At 41.7% G+C, this 20321-nt stretch overlaps 2 protein-coding genes across 14 annotated transcripts in view; one reads left to right on the forward strand and one right to left on the reverse strand.

The window, feature by feature from the left end:
* dock7 (dedicator of cytokinesis 7) overlaps window positions 1-9684 on the forward strand; it is a 49632-nt gene extending 39948 nt beyond the window's left edge. For 7 of the 11 annotated variants that reach the window (XM_041935449.1, XM_041935452.1, XM_041935450.1 and 4 more), the window contains 13 exons: window positions 1051-1209; window positions 1386-1486; window positions 1613-1805; window positions 1923-2066; window positions 2422-2553; window positions 3529-3543; window positions 5968-6093; window positions 6223-6312; window positions 6431-6667; window positions 6785-6928; window positions 7221-7327; window positions 7565-7732; window positions 8925-9684. In XM_041935449.1, coding sequence (XP_041791383.1) covers window positions 1051-1209; window positions 1386-1486; window positions 1613-1805; window positions 1923-2066; window positions 2422-2553; window positions 3529-3543; window positions 5968-6093; window positions 6223-6312; window positions 6431-6667; window positions 6785-6928; window positions 7221-7327; window positions 7565-7732; window positions 8925-8967 — 1659 coding nt within the window. In that variant the 3' untranslated portion in view covers window positions 8968-9684. Of the gene's footprint in view, window positions 1-1050; window positions 1210-1385; window positions 1487-1612; window positions 1806-1922; window positions 2067-2421; window positions 2554-3528; window positions 3544-5958; window positions 6094-6222; window positions 6313-6430; window positions 6668-6784; window positions 6929-7220; window positions 7328-7564; window positions 7733-8924 lie in introns of all 11 variants that reach the window. The other 4 variants (XM_041935451.1, XM_041935456.1, XM_041935457.1 and 1 more) reach the window with 1 other exon arrangement.
* Window positions 9685-9830: 146 nt separating this feature from the next.
* Window positions 9831-18492, reverse strand: usp1 (ubiquitin specific peptidase 1). Of its 3 annotated transcripts, none has more exons than XM_041935462.1 (9): window positions 18372-18492; window positions 17645-17874; window positions 17020-17161; window positions 15915-16016; window positions 15536-15705; window positions 14274-15001; window positions 13921-14085; window positions 13257-13458; window positions 9831-12706 (listed from the first exon to the last, which is right to left on the reverse strand). In XM_041935462.1, the coding sequence occupies exons 2-9, from the start codon at window positions 17812-17814 to the stop codon at window positions 11926-11928; spliced, it is 2460 nt and encodes an 819-aa protein (XP_041791396.1). In that variant the 5' UTR covers window positions 17815-17874; window positions 18372-18492; the 3' UTR covers window positions 9831-11925. The 3 variants fall into 3 exon arrangements, with proteins under 3 accessions (XP_041791396.1, XP_041791397.1, XP_041791395.1); XM_041935463.1 differs by having other exon boundaries at window positions 15536-15702; window positions 17020-17164; XM_041935461.1 differs by having other exon boundaries at window positions 17020-17164.
* Window positions 18493-20321: the final 1829 nt, after the last annotated feature.

The raw sequence follows: 20321 nt of genomic DNA on the forward strand, positions 1-20321 counted from the left end.
GCCCAAAATTTTATTAGATTGACAGCAACATTAATCATGAACCTGGGACATGGAAGCCCTGAGAGGAAAGTGAGACAAAAACATTCAGGTTTCAAATTACATTTTCAAACTCTGATCTAAATTGTTTTCTCTCCCGTGTTTATGACTTAAGAACAGGTGGAAAAAAAGGTTTTGCTGGGATAATATTTCTAAATTTCTCAAATTCTTTTTTTTTTTTTGCCAGGATCATTTTTTCCAACCTGGGCTGTTGTGAAATGGTCTATTTTAACCCAAACCACGGTCTCTCCATACACCTAACCAAGTAGTTTTGTTGTCTAAACCTAATCAAACTGCGATTGAAAACTGAAAAGGAAAAAAAAAATGGAGAAAGTAAGTCAGCTAAGTCCAAAAATAATAATTCAGCATTGACTCTTGGTTTCACACAGGACACAAACCCCAGTCTCCTCGGTTTGACCCATTCATCTACCACATCCTCCTCCCAATGTGTACTTTATGGCTTTTTGTACGACATTGAAAGCTTTCTGGCAGAAGGCTTTCTACAGAGAAGGCAACCTTTTCCCTTGGAGTGTAGCTTTCATAGTGCTACTATGATGCATCAGTAGTGAAGGTTAAAATTATCATTGCCTGTACCACATGCATCTAGAAATGACCTCAAAGTGAACATCACATGTTAAAAGCCTTGTGAAGCCAGGTGCTTTGCAAGTCTTTATTCAGAGAACATATTGTTCAAAATGCAATGCTATTATAATTAAATTAGTCATTATGAGGAAATAAATTACAGCTGGTTTGCCAGTTCTCTGCTATATTCTCTTATTGGTCTATTCCTATTTTTCTTTGACTTTACATGACCTAATTTAGTGTGAAACCGAACACTGCAATCAGCCATCCAATTTAGGTCCAATTACTGGTGAATGCATCATTTCCTTTGTTATAATAGAGGCAGACACACACAGACCTTTTTGAGAACTACTTCCATGCTAGAAGGGACATCTGCTCCTGTGCTTTCCTCACTTGTTCAAACCTTTTTTCTCCTTGCACTTTCACTTTCAGAACTTCGCAAGAGTGAAGATGCAAGTGACCATGTCTCTTTCTTCGCTGGTGGGAACGTCTCAGAATTTTAATGAGGAGTTTCTGCGTCGCTCACTTAAGACCATCCTCACCTACGCAGAGGAGGACCTGGAGCTGAGGGAGACGACGTTCCCAGACCAGGTACTGATTTATCTGTCAGAGTGTTTTGTTGTTGTCAATCACAGCGTGAGAAGTCAACTGATTATTGATGATTAATTTTATTTACTGAGTACTTATGTACTCTACTACACCTTGATTTTGGTGAGATAAAAAATTGGGGAAGCAGCACATCAAGGTCTCTATTCTTTATTTTCCAGGTCCAGGACCTTGTGTTCAACCTGCATATGATCCTGTCTGACACAGTGAAGATGAAGGAGCACCAGGAAGACCCTGAAATGCTGATAGATCTCATGTACAGGTACAGAATAATGCACACTTAAGCAAACACTTTTTGATTGCCTAAAAATGTATTCTCCACTGCGATCGTCATCTTTTTGTTTGTGCGCTTTCGTGTGTGTGTCTTTGCTTTTGTGACCATCTCCAGGATTGCAAAGGGTTACCAGACATCACCAGACCTGCGCCTGACATGGCTTCAGAACATGGCTGGAAAACACTCGGAGAGGAACAACCACGCAGAGGCTGCTCAGTGTCTGGTGCACAGCGCTGCTCTGGTCGCAGAGTACCTGAGCATGCTGGAGGACCGCAAGTATCTGCCTGTGGGCTGCGTCACCTTCCAGGTAAGGACAGAACAGGACACATGGAATGGGTGTTTATATACCAGCCTTTTCGGCACTAGAAAAGCCTGCTGATGTTTGTGCTTGCATTGTTTTTCTTGTATTTGTGCGTGTACACAGAATATTTCCTCCAACGTGCTGGAGGAATCTGCAGTCTCTGATGATGTGGTGTCACCAGATGAGGAGGGCATTTGCTCAGGGAAATACTTCACTGAGATCGGCCTCGTAGGACTCCTGGAGCAGGCTGCTGCCTCTTTCTCCATGGTGAGAGGTGGAGAAGGGTAGATGGATAGATGTTGACATGCATGCCATGGATTTAGTCAGGGATTTTGGAGCATCCTTTGTCGATGTTACCCAGAAGAGCAGAATATATGGGAATAAGGTCAGACAGAAAGATGATTTCGTAAACATGTCATTCTTTTCAGCAGTGTATTCATCCCAGATCTTATCAGAAGGTCTGTAAATAAAGGGTAATGAATATACAGGATACAAGATGTAGTTAGATGTCCGTGTAACTTTTCCAGTGATCCTAATTCAGTCTAAAAGTTGAGGCGGAGGTGTTGGTATTTGTGGATGGCTGAATGTACCACACTAACATCCGTCTCCATCTACCTTCCAGGCAGGAATGTATGAGGCAGTAAATGAAGTGTACAAGGTACTGATCCCTATCCACGAAGCCAACAGGGACGCAAAGAAGCTAGCCACCATTCATGGTAAACTACAGGAAGCCTTTGGCAAAATTGTACATCAGGTAAACACAAACACACACACACACACACACACAGCATGTAGCTCTAGGCTTCCACACCAGGCTCCAGTAACTTGCGGTGAAAAGCTTACTGGATTTATACAAGAACTAAAGAAGAAAAGTATTTTTTGTGTCAGTGTGACCCATATTTGATGTTTTTTAAATTCCCAATGTCTGTTACATCTGGGCTACATACGATAACAGTGTTCCTTTGTTCCTGTGTAAATTCAGTAAAATGGATCAAGAACAGTATGTTCCATGAGCACAAGTCACTAAAAACACCTTCAAACTTCACTGACACAGTCACATGTGCCACATTTGTCACAGATATTACATCTGTCACATTGATTGGGCAGTGTAGATGGGTTAAGTTTCTTCCAGCAGGATTTCATAACCGCAAAATGGGACAAAAGCAAGGATGGAGTACAAGGAGCAAAGTTTTCTGCACAGTCTTGGCACAAGTAACACAACAGCAACACCAAACCCAAATGGAAATATCCTGGATGAATGTAGTCATGTTGCTTAGCCTTCACACAGACAGAGCTTTGCATGGTTTTATTATTTGGCATTTTAATTCCAGTGTATTTATTTATTTATACTTTGTCAGATACCTTGCATGCTTTGTTATATTTGTGAAGAGAATGCAAGCGGCGTGGGAAGAGACTCCTGTTGTGGTTTTTCTTAAAGGCCAGTTGTGTGACTCATAATGACGATATGAAGTTACAGTGTGGGAAAGGTTACAGTCGTCTGGGGTGCAGAGCGGCTGCTCTCACGAAGCCAACACTTACTGGTGACGGAAAGGTTTTCACTGTACTTCTGTCAGAGGTCAGTTGCTGTGTACTCCAGCTCGACAGCCAGTAACCTGGATTAGTTTCGAGGAGTCCAGTCTCCTTGCTGTAACATCACTGTGTGTGCGAATGCCACACCGTGTGTATGTGTGTTGTCGTTCACTTGTCCTGTATTCTCTTTGTCACACAGAGTACTGGCTGGGAGGTAGGTGGCTAAACGGTTCCTGCTTGGCCCTGCTCATGTTTATCTTTTTGTGTTGCCATTTTTATTTATTCTCATCTTTTTATTTGCTAGCCGTGGGCATCTAGGTGCTCTCTTTGCTTTGTTACATACATCCAATCCATTAACATCTGCAGACAATGTCAGCTGTCTGCCCCCGCTGGGGACACTCGCTGTATAAGCAGAAACATCTTCACCGTTTCCCTCTCTCCTCCCTCCTCTGTGCAGTGTGCAAGAGGAGCCTGTTTTTATAACGTGACCGTGTTGGCAGGCTGTGCATGGGAGCCACAGTGTGTGACACTAATGACAGAAGTCTCAGTGAATGCATCACCTGCACAATCCGCACTCTCCCTGTCCTCATCTCCTGTCTGTCTGCCGGTGTGTCAGTCAGAACACACTCGTTGACCGTCTGCTGTCACACTTCATCTTCATCTCATCTTCAACCACAGGGCTCGATTTCAGTGTTCTCATTGGAAGGGTATCTGTCAGCCTCCCTGCTCGAGCCATTGGTCATTCTTTGCACACACCATTTAAACGAGCCTTTTAAAACACAAGGTGTTGCAGACTTGCATTGGGTCGAAGCTGGAACCAAATTCCTGAGGCAGTCTGTTTTTTTTCCAAGAGGGTTGAACTCACAGTAATCTCAGAATTACTTGATTTATCCCTTTTGATTTTGATGAGTTCTTATTCTTTCAAACTAAATCGACCCCTGATTATTTTTTTTTCATCCATTCTGTTCTTTTGTTAACAGTATTAACCTCTGAGTTTTCATGGTTTGTTGCATGAAATGGACAGAGCACTCTGTGTTCATTTTGGAAATGCACTGAGAGTGCATGTTGTGCTTCTGAAGGTGGTGGATCTTTGCTTTCTCACTTTCTTTTTTCTTTGTAACTGTCTGCCTTTGCATGGTCTAAATCCTCCACAATGAATTTATGTTCTTTCTCAAAATCAATGGAGATATTTTTGCTGTTGTGTTGTTAGTTTGTGTTGTTTTTGAAATTCTCTGGAGGACCCCAATCCTCATTAAAATTTGTTCTGTTTTCTCCTTTTTGATTTCCCTGGTTGCCGACCCTTCCTTCCCACTTTACTTAATTGTGTCTTGTGGTAAGTTCCTTAGTTTCCAGGGCCTCATGAAGTTCTGTTTACATTTTTGAATTAGCAGTTGCAGATGGATTTTTAAGATTTGCCTCAAGCGTACAGTTACCTAGAGGGTGTATTTAATTATCTTTTACTACAAGTCAGATGCCAACCTATGCAACTTCTCCACAGCTTCTCCCTTTCCCATGTTGTACTCATGCACAAACACTTGTTCTCTTGCACACACTTGTATCAGACCTGCTGTGCTTTCTGACTTACAGCACATACTTACATGTAAAGTTGCTTTCTGGACAGTTTGTGGAGAGCAAAGTTCTGAGTTTCTGGGTTTGATGGCCCAGAAACTCTCCCGTCCATGAACGTCAATACTTCCTAAGACATCACAGGGGGGTTGGGTGCAGGCATCAGTTTGAAGTAGCGCTGGTCATTTTCTTTCTCTGCTCGTGACTCTTGTGGCTTGTTTAAAACATCTGAGGCTGCTTTTTAGCAGCCTTCTCCGTTGCTTTGAGTTTGGGCTGTTTTTCTCAAAACAGGCAAAACAAATGTAAACGAGAAGTGCCATTAGGCTGGCCATAAAGATATTAGAGTTACTTCAATCTAATGAATAATATACTCTATTGGCAGTATCTGTTATACTTGTTGATGGAATATGAATATTCTTCTGGCTGTTAAATAAGCGTTTTTAAAGAGGTTGTTGTTTCTCATTGATCTTTTGTCCTCGGCCTGTTACTCCTGTTTGTCCTCTGTTTACCTGTGGAGGTGGAAAAGCTGTAGAACAAGCTCATAAAAACGTTGACCATGGATGCAAATGTGTGTTTACCATTGACTAAATGTGTGGATGATGACCTCCTCTTGGCTGCTTTCTATCTGACGCTTGGTTCCACAGACATTTTTACACACACAGACATATACATGCTGATATAGACTGGAACACAGTGGACATATTATGCGGATGATGAAACTCACTGCTGCATTTTTAGCTGTCATTTCTCTGAATGAACAAAAAGCTTTTCCCCTTCCTTTACCCCTGTGAACTACACAGTCACAACTGGAGCTGAAGTCTACCATTGTTAGCTGGACTTCCCATCAATATATAAGCAAAAAGGAGCCATCATTGGGAGAGTTTAGGGTTTGCACTGGATCTCAGTCTGGTTTCTGATTTGGACTGTGGCTTTTTTTCTTAATTGATCTAATAGTTTTCTATTTTGAAAGTTTTTTAAAGTCTGGATCAAAATAAACATGTTCTTATATGAATTTAATTCCTGTTCCTACTCAGCACTAACATCTACCTTCCTCTGCTCGCAGGATGGAAAGAGGATGTTTGGTACGTACTTCAGAGTCGGATTTTACGGTTCAAAATTTGGCGACTTAGACGAGCAGGAGTTTGTGTACAAAGAGCCCGCCATCACAAAGCTGGCGGAAATCTCTCACAGGCTGGAGGTAAATACACCAAGTAGGCTCTAGATTTCCCTGTAATTCTGTGATTCTCAAAATGTTTGTCTGTTTGCTGTGTGTGCTTTCAGTGTCCTGCTGAGAACTGATGAGGCTCTGTTCTGTGTTACTCCTCAGGGTTTCTATGGGGAGCGCTTTGGAGAGGACCAAGTAGAAGTCATTAAGGACTCCAACCCAGTGGATAAGTGCAAGTTAGACCCAAATAAGGTCAGTGTTAGGCAGGCTGTTGGATGTGTGGATGGAAATGTATCAGTTTGTGAATGCGGTTTAGAGTGATTTAACTCAAGCTTTCAGTCTGAGCATCTGATTCTCTGTATTTCTGCAGGCCTTCATCCAGATCACATATGTGGAGCCGTATTTTGACACATATGAGATGAAGGACCGCATCACTTACTTCGACAAGAACTACAACTTGCGGCGTTTCGTCTACTGCACCCCCTTCACTCTGGATGGGCGGGCCCACGGGGACCTGCACGAACAGTTCAAACGCAAGACCATCCTCACCACCTCCCACGCTTTCCCTTACATCAAGACACGCATCAACATCATCCACAAAGAGGAGGTGGGGCAACAGTTTAGCAGCTGCTCACAGCAAACAGCTGACCTGCAGACAGCTTTCATTTTCAGTCAGCCTTGCGCCTTGATCGCTAAAAGTCCCTCTCTCTTTGTCACTTTCCAGATTATATCCACGCCCATCGAGGTGGCAATAGAGGACATGCAGAAGAAGACTCAGGAGCTGGCCTTCGCCACCCACCAGGACCCTGCTGATGCAAAGATGCTGCAGATGGTCCTTCAGGGATCAGTCGGCACAACTGTCAACCAGGTGACAGATATATTTGATAAGAAATACATCTTTGAGTAAATATAATATGTAGTGATACATTAGGATAACAAAAAAACTGTTTTCTTTATCTCTTATTCTAAATGTAGCACTTGAAGAAATTCAGCATATTTGTGTTTTGGTGTACTTGCATGATTATTGGGTTGCTTCAACAAGACTGAATGCACTCACTGTGCATGTGAGGTCATTTTGGGTGAAAACGTCAGCTGATTGAATAGAATGGAATGGATAAGTAAAGATGTAGATGGATCATCATGTTGTGTGCTTTCCTCAGGGTCCTTTGGAGGTGGCTCAGGTGTTCCTGTCAGAGATTCCCAGTGACCCGAAGCTGTACAGACACCACAATAAGCTACGGCTCTGCTTCAAAGACTTCACAAAGAGGTATGTGCTGAGGATGATGAGTCAGATACCTGAACAGGTACAACATGTTTTTGAAAAATTTAATATTGTGTGATCAGCCAAAAAGCTGTTGATATGACTCAGAGAGATGACAGCCTTAACTTGACCATTATGCCTTTAGCAAATCAAGCAAGCATTTTTGGCATCTAACTGTTGCCCCATCAAGAAAGCGTAGCACTGAATCTTCATGCCAGTGTTTGACCGACTGCTCTGCCAAAGGTGTGAAGATGCCCTGCGTAAGAATAAGAGCCTGATTGGTCCAGACCAGAAGGAGTACCAGAGGGAGCTGGAGAGGAATTACCACCGGCTGAAGGAGGCGCTGCAGCCCCTCATCAACAGAAAGATCCCTCAGCTTTATAAACCTGTGCTGCAGGTCAACTCACACAGGTAGGACCGAACAGGGCCGCCGTCTCTGTTCCTGCGTGTGTGAGAGAGAGAGAGCGAGTGTGAGAGTAGATGATTTCTTTTGGAAGTTAAGTTTTTTTTTTTCTGTTTGTTTTTGCTTCTGTAAAAATCATGCAGCAAACGGACAGCTTGACAAGGTAGTTTGGGACTTTCAGACTACGTTTTGTGACGCTGTTTTGAGTCTCTGTGTTTGTATTTCTATGTACGGTTCCCACTGGTCAGCTTCCACAAAATAATGAAAATAACAGCAAGTCTTATAGCGAAGACCATAAACTTAAAAAAAAAATCAAAGACTACCATTATGTATGTAACATATCATGTCATGTAAAAGTCCTGGAAGTCTTCATCAAGATCACAATGGGAACCCTACATTTGTCATTTACATTGGTCTTGTAGCATGTGTGGATTTTAAACCTGGCTGCTGGACATTTTAGTCCACACAGTCTTTAGTGTTTCCCCTTAGTTGATTGCTCTGGGGTGGCGGATAGGCCCCCATCACACCAAATTCCATTCTCATATTTGACACTTTAAAGTTTTTGCTTACATGCCATTGTACACTCGCTGAAAAATATTTATCAGTCACTTTTCAAAATCCATATAAACCAGCCCTCACATCAGCATAAATTAGATCCACAGCACAGCAAAGACACAATGTCACTTTTAAAGCTGGTTTGCATGACAAGGAGCGAATGCCAGGAGTTGAGTTTCCATTAAAACAAATTTTGCTGGTGACTGGTGTGTTAACTGCGCCAAATTCCCTCCCAGGCTATCTGACTGGTTGCTGAGAAGCATGGTAGCACAACAAGGCTATTTTTTAAATGGAGTCCGGCGCAGTGCTCACATCATTTTCAGCAAACTTGACGGAGAGCTGAGAGGGCAAAAAAGCATCACCCATCTGTTTTAACCACAAAGTCTCAGCTCACCTAAAAGCACAAATCTGTCCGTCCATTAGCCTGTTGTTCACTACCGAGCCTGTTTGTAACCAGTACCAACGTTATCTTCACTTCACCCGCCTCTCCTCTGCTCCTCTGTGTGTGTAATGGGGCTAATCCCAAACGTGAAGCCTCATGTGAAATTTTACAAGCTGCTCTCATTATTCCACCACTACAGGATTAATATAGGGGAAGCACTGCTCTCACTCTTCTCACAAACATGTTTTTTTTCTGATTTTCAGAGATTCCTTTAGCAGAATGAGTCTTCGCAAGCTTGAAATCTGAAGATGAAGAGAACACAGGCACACAAACACACACACATAACATAAATTGCTATATTAATTTATTCTTGAGTGTAAATAGGAGTGTCTTCAAAGTTGGTCATTGTTTTGGAGAGTGCTAAAAGAAAGGCTAAACATGTTGCAGCTTGGTACGTCATTCCAGTGTCTTAAGTTGTTTACAGACAAACTGTTACGGGACGAACAAGTGGATCTTACAGATTAAAGAGGTACCTTGGCATGTAGAATTTTTCTTTGCTGACCATTTGTCACACAAGGGAACAAGTCTTTATCTTTGTCCTTATGCAACCGTTAAAGAAAGCTAATGTTAGCCTTCACTTTTGAAAGCCACTGAAAACAATCCCTTTTTACTTCTAGTGCCAAAACCATTTTTTTTCTCTGCAGAAAAGGTACAATTTTAAAAGTCAAGGTGTCTATTTAATTACATACTGTGTCAAAAAAAATCTGTATTCAATTTCATGTGTGCACTTTTTTTATTACAGTGTAGCAATGCATTTTACAACTTGAAAATTTATGTAATTCAAAACGGGGGGAGGAAAAAATGAAAACATGCAAAAAATGGTACTGTTATTTATCATGATGCTTTATTATGATTTCTAGTTGAAAGAATGTTTTAAAGTTAGGTACTTTAAACATCATTGTATAATTTTATGTAGTTTTGTTTTATTTTAAATATTTTACTAAATAAATATTTTAATGTTCAGTTGGTGTACACTGGTAATATTCTTGGTTTCTAATGTTATTTTTGTGTCTATAGGATTATTGTTAGGTTGGAGACAACAAATCAGTAGGCTGTGAAAAAGCGTATGACCTTAATGTTTGGCAACAATGAAAAGGATCAACAGTGAGGACATCTGAAGGTAAAAACTTTATTGCTTGCAGTATGAACCTGCCAACATTGACATAATTACAGCTGGTGTGAGGAAGTTTTAAAGGAGACAACACGTGTACTGGGGCTGCTGTCACATTATATTACACCAGATCTGTAAGCATTTAGTTAAATTTCAAAACTTGCATTGGAAACCTTTCCCAGGTATTCATTGTTTACAGTGAAATAACTGAATACAGCCCATAATGTCTATTAACTCATGAAACACAGCTAAATAACAGATTCATTCCCTGAAACCATGATTGGAGTTAAACTCTGGAGCTAGAGCTGAACAATGTCACTTTTATTTAGCATTTTAAACTACATTGCAAAATACCTTTTAAGCATATTTTTCATCTGCAAAGCTACATGATGTCATTAATTACACAAGAGACTGATGCACACAAAACAAATGCAATGCTTGCTCAACAGGAACCTCTGTGAAACGCAATTTTTTCCTGATTTCCTCCAGCTTGTTTTGGCTGATGATGGGATCCTGAACATGAGAGAGAACGTGTTAATCTTGCTGTCTTAAAGGGAAAACACTAAAATCCAGTTGTTAGGATCATATTTATTTAATTTGTCTGGAAAACCAACCAAGCCTAACATTTGTAGAAGTAGGAGGGCAGTAGGAGCATTTAGTTTTGTGATGCTCTAAGATAAAGTTTGCACACATTTAACACAAACTGCCAACACTGGTAATGTGCAAGCAATCAAATTCATACCGCTGAGACGGGTCTTAAAATGAAAGGTTTTAGTCTTATAAATCTGTCCCTGTGCCCTCTCAGTTCTTTAGTGATTACTGCTCAGATGTTTTGTGCTTGTTTAACTGTTCCCCTCCCTCTCTGAATTAAGATTAATTTACCCTTTAGATAACAGATGCAGATTTTCACATTCAAATATTCCAATTCTTAAACACTAAATTAGATATGAAACATGAACAAAGCAGTTTAATAACCTTGTTATACATATCTTATTAAAAACCTGATAGCTTTCTGAAGAAATATACATTTTTAAAAGTGTAAGTTTCACATATCTTCACTCTGAATTGGCACCTTGATAAAGCTTGTGATGTCTGGACTGAGCGAGGAAGTCAGCAGCATGACCTATTGTGTATGAACAGAGCCAGAAAGTATGGACAAACTTGGCATATATTGGATACTTAACATTTTAGTGTGTTTGACGTAAAAATATGCCATTATTGTAAATATGGTAAGTCAGTCCAACACTGTTGGTTATTCCTGTTTAGACTGTACCAATTCCAGGCTTCTGATTTACATGAAATATGTTTGTAGAATAAGGCATCTGTGCAAGACTTTGAGCAGTTGTTATGGGAGGTGGGCAAAGGCTTTTCTTCAAAATGACAAAAAATATTGCAGGAAGAAAAATCTGCAGCACATTCTCTCTAACCTCATGGAGAATAGTCTGCTGCTTTGCAAACAGAAAGGATTTTTTTTTGTCTTATTTGGCTCTTATTTTGGCTTTTAGTTGAGTAATTCCAAATATACACAGCACTGGAAGTCTCCCGTAAATGCAAATGAATGGATTATAGAAAAGTGATCAGATAGGAGGAAAAAAAACATCTTGCATTGTTACTTAATTAGATTTTAGTTTGAAAGTGCTTTTCCAATTTGTAAAAAGGAACCATACAAAATCAATAGCTGAGAAAACATCAAAAACAGGACATGTTGAAGACAATGACAGAAAAAGTATCAAAGCCAGTGTCCTTCAAACAAAAAAGACAGGCCACTGGATTCAGTTTGCAGAGACGAGAGTCACATTAAAAAAAAAAGTCTCAAAAAGGCTAAAGTTATCCCTGGCATGTAGACGAATCCCCATTTGTCCCAGCATACGAGTCCATGAGAAGGTGTGAACAGCTTTGGTCCCACAGTGAGAACAGATTGCAGTACGGGATTCTGAAAAGTAGCTTCAGTTCAGGTGCCAATATGGCAGCCACAGTATTTTTGGCACCATTTGCTGTGTAGCAAAGTTCAACTGTTCTCTGTCTGGGTGCTCAGGTGCCAAAACGCCCGACTGGCACATCCTCCTGAGTCAACAGCAGCCCCGGTGTTCACATCAGTGTGCAGGATCAGGCATCTTTCTGTAGAACAGCAGGTACGGAGTCGATGAGGAGTATGTCTGAGGAGAGCAGGCTCGCAGGAAGTCCTCCTCCTCAAACATACGCACCTCAGAGTCATCAAACAGCAGCCATTTGCCCTCGTATTCAAGGAGGTTGTTCAGAGCCTGCTGCTCTGTGGTCTCCACCCCACCACAGGGAGCCATCGATGCCTCCTCTCCTACCCCGGGCTCCTTTTTAAGTCCTGCTTCAGTATTCTGGCCCAGGCTGTTGCTCTTTCTCCGTCTGGATCCCTCTGTTGCTCCACCACCGGCTGCTCTCTCTGTGTGTGTGCTGCTGCCGTTCCCGAGGTCATAACTGGACAAACTCCTCTGGCCCCCCAGGAGTCCAACCCCACCCTCTAACGGCTTCTTGCCTCCCGTTTTGCTGCTGGCCAAACATGCACCTCTCCTTGCATTCAGGCTAAACGACACCTCCCCATCATCATAATCCAGCACTCCGTCTTTCACCCGCGTTGCCTCTTTCTGTTCCTCCTCCTCCTCCTCCTCTGGTTCTTTTCTGTCCCGCAGCCAGAGCTTCACCTCTTTCAGACCAGACATGCGGACGTAGGCGGTGTAGTGGCCGCTGCTGATGGTGACGCCGCTGTGCATGACCACAGCAAACAGCTGATAGTGTGGACCCTTCGTGGACGAACGTCGGGTGCACCACTCCTCCAGAGACAAGGTCAAAGGGGTCTGCAAAGGAGTGTTCACTTTAGACAGACCCGCATACGGGTCCAGTCTACGAGGAAAAGAAACAGGCGAGTTAATAGATGAGTGACAGAGATAAATATTGTCATGATCATGATGCTGTATTCAACAGGACAATTCAGAAATTAGGTGAGACCTTTCCTGTGTGATACCAGGCTTCATCACAGTTTACAGAATGTGAAAATTACTTTGGTTATCAACACAATTAAATGCACTTCAACAAACTGTTGCATTTGACTTGTGTTTGATTACAACTCTACATTGCCAAGCAGCCTGTGGTTACTACTGTATACATTGGTTTGTGCAATCGTTTCTAATAAAATACAACCAAAAAGGGATGTTTTTTTTCAATGCACAGCAGTGAGCAGTGTCTTCTTGCCACATTGCTCCCATTAAAAATCTGTATTTCAGTGGAAATCAGTCAAAAACCAGAAATGGCCTTTGTATCCTCAGAGGAAGCGAGGGTGGCGGATCAGTTGTTTTACATTCAAGTAAACTGACACATGTCTAAAACAGACAGATGGGAGACTGAAATGAGCACAAAACTGAACAGGTAATGTGTTGACTAGTCATCAACTCACTCTAAACTGTTGGCAGAGAAGCGCTTCAGGTGAATGGTGATCACTTCAGGAGTTTTGTCAAACAGCAGACTTCTCTCGGCCTCTGTGTAATGATGACAGGTCTCACAGAAGTATTTGTCCTCCCCGACGATGCGCTCCACTGAAGCAAACTGACCGATGGCCCATTTCAGTGTCTTCAGCTCTGGTTTAGGATCAGGAGAGACTGGGAAGAGAGAGGACGGCAGTTATTGAGTTGTGCTATTTTTCATCTGCATGCTGATCTTGAAGAAAGAGGAGGGGTGTACACGTTCATTTTCTGGAAATCCAAGATAAGATTACCTTCCAATTTTATCTGGCAGAGGGTAATGTAATAAAAAAAAGAGATAATGTTTTGTGTGTTCACTGTGCAGTTATTGCAGCTGTTTGCCACAGAGCATGCTTATAATCAATCAAGGTGTGAGGCAAAAAAAAAAAAAACCCCGTGATTATTGTGGGATTATTCCCTCTAAAAAAAACAAAACAAATGGGTTAAAACCATTTGAATACTTTTGTGCATTATGCCCATAATCCAAAACAAGAGAAATACTACGTGTATAGTTATATTTATTTAAACTTTTTTTTTTTTTTTTAGACAGCCTAGAATGGGGACCAGATCAGGTGCTAAGAATTGTACAAACCCTCTCACCCTCAGAGATGTCGTCCGAGCTGCTGGGTTGGTCATCAAGCACTGGGACACTAATGTCCTGGAAGTCTTCTCTCCTCTCTGTGAAGCTCTCACACTCCAGACAGCGAGTCCTCAGAACCAGTTGGCCCTGGAACAAGTGCTTCATCAGATCCAGGCCCTCTGAATCTAACAAACGCAGAGAGACGGGGCTGAGTGGTCTGTCATATTTAATGTATATATATAGCGATTCTAGCTATGCTATGAATCCCTCGTTTCCTGCACCAGGCAAAATAGATCACCCATATTAAATCAATCTTGCTTCTCACATAAAAGGACTGCCATGTCTTGTTCCTCTGATAGTAATAATCTCTTACCTTGAGGTTTCATTGCCTTCTTGTCTTCTGCCATGTTTTGTGGCGATCGCTCCTCACTGGTCTTCTCATTTGGACTTTGGTCGTGAGTCAGCCCGTTCTGCTCTGGTTTGTTTTGGTTCTTCACAGTCGTGCAGCTGATCTTCCCCACGCTACGGAACTTGGAGAATATACTCGGCTGTTTGCCAGAAGGCCTCAGCCAGCTCAGCTTAACCCTCTTCTTTCTTTTCCCATCTGCCTCTTTAGATGCCTTTTCACCTTTCTCCTCACTGTCACTCCCTCCCTCCTCCTCCCGATGCAGCTTCTTCACCCCCTCATCCTCTGCCTCACCCTCTCTATCTTTGTCTTGGGTGCTGTCTACAGTGATGTCACTGGAGGACCTCCTTTTGGAGCGTGTGAGGGGTTTATTTCTCACTCCTTCCTCTGCCTCAGATTTGTTAGACTTGACAGATTTTGGCTTCTTTTTGGCATTTCCCACTTCAGTGTCACTCTTCCTCTTGCCGCTGACTTGGCCGTCCTCTTCTGTGGGAGCGCTGGATTCTGCTGCAGAGGCGCCGGAACCCAAATCGACACCATTCTCGGTTTTAACCTTGGTCAGGTCGTCGTCCTTCCTCTCCAACTCCTGCTGCCTCCTCATGGTGTCACAAGCCTCTTGGATATATCCCAGGATGCACTGCAGCACCTCCTGGGCGTCGTGTTGAAGACAACCTTCATACATGGGGTTCAGCTGCCTGCAACACACGTAGAGCTGTCACAATTAGTCCACTGGTGGAAAAATAATTAACAATGATGAGCACTTTAAAAATGTGACCTCAAGCTGCTGCTCCTTGGGTTTTTTAACTATTGCGCAAAAGAAAATATGTAATTTTAGATCCATTAATCAAATACAATAAAAAAAGAACAATAAACGCATTTACTAAAGCAATGCATTCATATTCTTATCTATGGGTTTGGCTCCATGAGAAGCTGTTAACTGGTCATTCTCATTTTAACTACACACTCATACATGCAATGTGACAGTATTTGGGTGTTCAATTACAAAAGTGTGAAAGTCTATACAATGATGTTAACAGAAGAAGGTGGTTTTAGAAAAGGTTTCTTAAATAAGCCAGGTTTTAGGAAAGACAGCAGGTTCAAAATTCTACTTGTGTGTAATGCAAAAACAACTTGTTTCTGATTTTTCTTCAGCAGAAAAATCATAGGTGTAAGACAACTACGTCAGCCACTTGGGCACAATCTGTATTTCAAAGTAAGCACATTGTTACCTGAGTGTGTGGAGTATCTTACGAGGCGGTGTGGCCAGCTCTCCTTCACTGAAGCTGTCGGGGTTCAGCAGGAAGCTGGACTGCAGCTGCTCCACTGATGTTATCAGACTGTTGAAGCTCCCGAGCAGCTCAATTTGAGGCGGCAAAGCCTCGGCTACAACTTCTGACTGCTGACAGTGCGGATGCAGAAATAAAATGAGATCAAAAAACGAATAAAACAAGTCTTTCAATTGTGATTTCATATCTATTCTATCAAATCATGTTGAAAGGGTCTGGACACAATAACAGGAACATGTATGTTGCTTACACCATATTGTACAAATAGCCATTGTTTTCAAGTGTAAATGTCAATTAAAATTATAATCTGTATTGCACAAACCTCTTCGCTTTTATTAGTTTCTCCCTTTGCTTTGTCTTTTCTCTTAGACAGGTTGTGTAGAATCTTCATGCCCTCTCTGAGCCCTGGGCAGTAGTACAGGACCTGCAGGAGCAATTTGACATCAACAAGATGAGTTATCTGAACAGAAAACTCCAAAAGGCTTCCTAAATAAATGACAACCAGTAGGGGTGATAAAGCCTTCAAATATTTACCAAGTGCATGAATTCATTGCCATTTCCATCACCTTGTTCTCAGTAGTTCCCAGCAGTGTATACTATAAATCATGACACCATTTATTAATCCTTAAACCTGAATTAGCAGCAGAAAATGGATTAACAACTTAATGAAGTTTACATAAAGTCAGTGGTCTAGAATAGTAGTAATGGGGATTTTCCAGCCAATAGTTACTTAAATCCCTTAACTTTTTCTATAACGTTATAACGTTACTGCCTGTGGCAGGCAGGAATAATTATTTTAGCCTCTGTACATGAAAATTTAGACTTTTTAATAAACTTCTATGCCCCCCCTCCCCTTTTTTAAACTGAACTCAGTGCTTTTTAAGCAAGACTGCAGATACCTGTGCAATGTCAAAGTAGTACACGATCATGACACATGTAGAAGTAATACAACACTGAAAAGCCTCCTACTTGAATATAGCATAAAAGGGCACCCTATTGTCTCACCCGTGGCCTACAGGAAGACTCGCCCTTACACATATTGGATGTTCTTTCCTCCACAAGAGAAGAGTCTTTATTTCATACATGGCATGAAAAATGACCCCGTCTCTACATCCAAACACTGTCAGTACAGATAAGTCAGCGTGTCACAGTCAAGAGGACACAAAATGCTGTGGAGCAGCCACTTATCTGTTTTATTTGTTCTACATCAGCCACTGAAGCCACTGTTTTGTACACTATGCCAAGCACTTCTGTGTTTCTGTCTATAGTGTCAATGTTCAACAACACCACAGAAATAATTTCCCGTCAAGTCACATTATAATAATGAAAGGTCCGTATTGTGGCTTTATATGCTAGGACTTGTTAAATTAAATGACATACTCAGAAAGAACAGCTATGGATCCATTCTGCCTCTGGTGATCACCCACCTGTAAGACACTGTTCAAATAGCAGGTGTTGCCCAAGTTGTTGAGCCCCACAAATGGGACCAAGTTCTCTCTCTTCTCGCATGGCAGGAGAAGGCCAGGCGAGGCTGGACATGGAGAAGGACCAGGGACCACCTGATCACAGCTGCTGAACAGTGGAGAAGTTCCAAATTAAAAGTGAAAATTATGATCAGCAACTACTTACTCGTTTATGCTTGTTTGATTTCACTGTGGCAGGGCAATATAAGTGCAATCATTATCCACTGTTTTACATCACATGAAGCCAAATCCTGAACATGTATAAAACCGAACATGACTGACTGGCAAGTTGTTATTTATAGTTTGCTCAAAATAAAAATGCAATTTGCATGTTAACATCCTGTGACTATCACAACAATACGTTTCCACAAATTCCACACAATATATATATATAAATAAAAGTATAATAAAAACTTGAATATGTGAAATGTATGATTAAGAGTTATTACTTATGCTCTTAGTTACTCCTTTACCAGAAACATGGCAGGCAGGCTCACCACTTCTGGACAAGGTAAGGTTTGGGACTAAAGCAGTGTTCTGAACTTCTTGTGACCCCAAATAAATCACACATTGACAGCACAGCACCCACCTGGCCTCGGGCTCCACTGGTTCAAACGTTTTAGGTTCATCTGCCTGCGGTTCAGAGAAATCCAGAGCCCGTTTAGTTTCTTTCTTCTGGAGGAACTTCAGAGAGAGTTTGCTCTTCTTGACGGGGCTCCCCAGCGTCCCCGAAACACTTTCACCCTGCAGGCCTGGCATCTTTTCTCCGGTACCTCGAGGGAGATTATTTTTTCTACTAAGATGCAACAGCGCACCTCACTGGCAACACATGGAAAGACAGAAATTCATTTCAGTGGGCGCCATCGAGAGTTCAACGAGAACGAAAGTAACTACGCACTAAGTTGATACTACGCAGTTATTTAACTACAACCTGACTGGCTAAAATAAGCTAGCGTAGCCAGTTCTGGTTTACTACATCCAACCCAGTAACCGACCGAGCAACGCATTATATAACATGTTAGCTGGCTAACGCTAACTTACTGGTATGTTCTTACTTTCATTGTCCCTCTCAGCTGTCAAAAAAATAGCAACCGTTATGTTTTGGGCATCACAGGTAGTTCAGTGTAGCAAACAGCGCACAATAAACTGGTGTTGTTGACCACTTTGCAGACAACACGGCGACAAAACTGGGTCAAAACGGTGCGGTAAAGAAGTGGGAGGACACAACAGGCAACACGCCGTTTCTAACAGTTCACTTAGCTAAAGAAAACCAACTCTCAAGGTCCCAACAGCATCAACGGATGGTTTACTCTTACCTGAATGGGTCATTCCAAACTGAAGTTCAATATGTTTCACAGAATATCCAGTGTTACAGCCATTTACAGATTATTTGACGATCCAGACGGTGCAGCAGAAGTTGGCGCTTTTTCCTGCCTGAAGACCCACTGACTGCTACATCGCCGGTCAGACACCGGCACGACGTAAAAACTTCCGGCAAAAATCTCCGACTAACGGCCACCCGTGACAATAAACGTATTTCAGACGTGTACGTAAAAATTGTATACGTGCATAGACCTCTGTGAAATTAGATAACCAGAAGGACTTTCATTCATTATGTCAGGCTTATATTAAGTCAGCAATTTAAGTTAGGCCCCGCTCCCCAGTTTCAGAAGCCATTTTTGTAGTTCTTTGTAAAGCTACATCAAACTAGATTGAATAACGCCGACAGTCATGGTTTAGAGTCTTCCTTCAAAGTAAAAAGTGAAGAATTAGTTGGTTGAAAGTGAATCCTACATATAATCTGTGAATGGTCAGATTAAGATACATCTGAAAAGGAGAAAATATTTGTAAAGGCAGTCAACTGTAGCAATAACTATACTTTTGAAGTTTTACTGAAGCAATACAATAATTTCAATACAGGACTATTATTTAAGTAAAGGGAATCACTATTATTCCCACCAGTGGCCAGTTGCTTTCCCAGTTGACAAGGGACACATACACTTTTCATTAAATTCTAATGTTACATTTAAATGTGATTTTAGTTTCACACACACATCTGGGAACTGGTTAATTGCACAATATAGCCTTCACTAAAATCGTTGTGTTATTTAATGGGACACTTTTAATGTGCCTAATACACTGCATAAACTACAGATTTTTGTTTTGACCCTCAATGTGATATTCTGACATAAACAGCGTAGAGAAAAATATTTGCAGTAAATCTGAGTTAAAGAGTGGTTGTCTGATGAAGAAAGCCACCGATGACCAATTCAGTCTATTCAAATGAATGAATAAATCAACCAGTAAATAAATATTCAACACACAACCTTACGCAAGAACGCAAGATCAAATCCCTAATGGACACTGGAAAAAAAGTGAAATGCATTTGCACAGATATGGCACCAGTTGAAATTACCACATTAATGACGAGATGCCATTTGAACCACACACCAATGAGATGAAGCCTTGAATTTAAATATAGCGTCTCTATTCTTGCGTCTTACTGGGCTTTTCGGGTTTTATTTTGAATACAGAAAAACGGAAGTTGTAGTTAGTCTGACTTGACAATCGTTCTTTTTTGCGGAACCACAACCTAAACACATAGATTTGTGGATGTTTTATTCTAACGATTATTGCTGCAAAATTTGCCCTTCAACATACTTTAGGCAGACGGTTGTTATATATTAATACACGGATCAAAAAGTTCGTTACCGTTAACGGTGACAAACAGCTGTTTCGAGCAGTGTCCTCCTGCCACCGGCAGGGGGCAGCATTGTCCATGGAAATGGAAGTCGAAGTGTACAGCATCGTTCTCACTTCCACCGGAGCATCTCCTCATCTGACAGTCAGCAGAGGCTATCCTTTCACAAATTTAACGGTAAGATACTATTTACGATTTCTCGGGTTTCTGCTGGAGTAGATACACCGAAATGGGCTTTAAGGGTTATCGCGTGAGTAGCCTATTTAGTCTCTCTTTCGGGTTATTTCTATCAGTTGTAGTGTGTTGATTTTAATGGGGCTGCACAGTGTTGTTGCTGGCGTGCGTTTTTTACCATACGGTGAGGATCGCAGCACCTGAATGCAGCGCAAAAACAGGAAAAGACAGGTGTGTCGTCTCCCCCTTGCATACACCACAGGCATTTGTCAATACGATGGCATGTATGCAGGACGACCCGCTGCTGCTGCTGCAGAGTGGCTGCTTGGTCAGCGGCACAGATGTATCGATGGACATGAGCTGCTGTGTCTCGGCTTCCAGAATCCACTCA

This window comes from Chelmon rostratus, chromosome 4 (assembly GCF_017976325.1).
Source record: "Chelmon rostratus isolate fCheRos1 chromosome 4, fCheRos1.pri, whole genome shotgun sequence".
Taxonomy (NCBI): domain Eukaryota; kingdom Metazoa; phylum Chordata; class Actinopteri; order Chaetodontiformes; family Chaetodontidae; genus Chelmon; species Chelmon rostratus.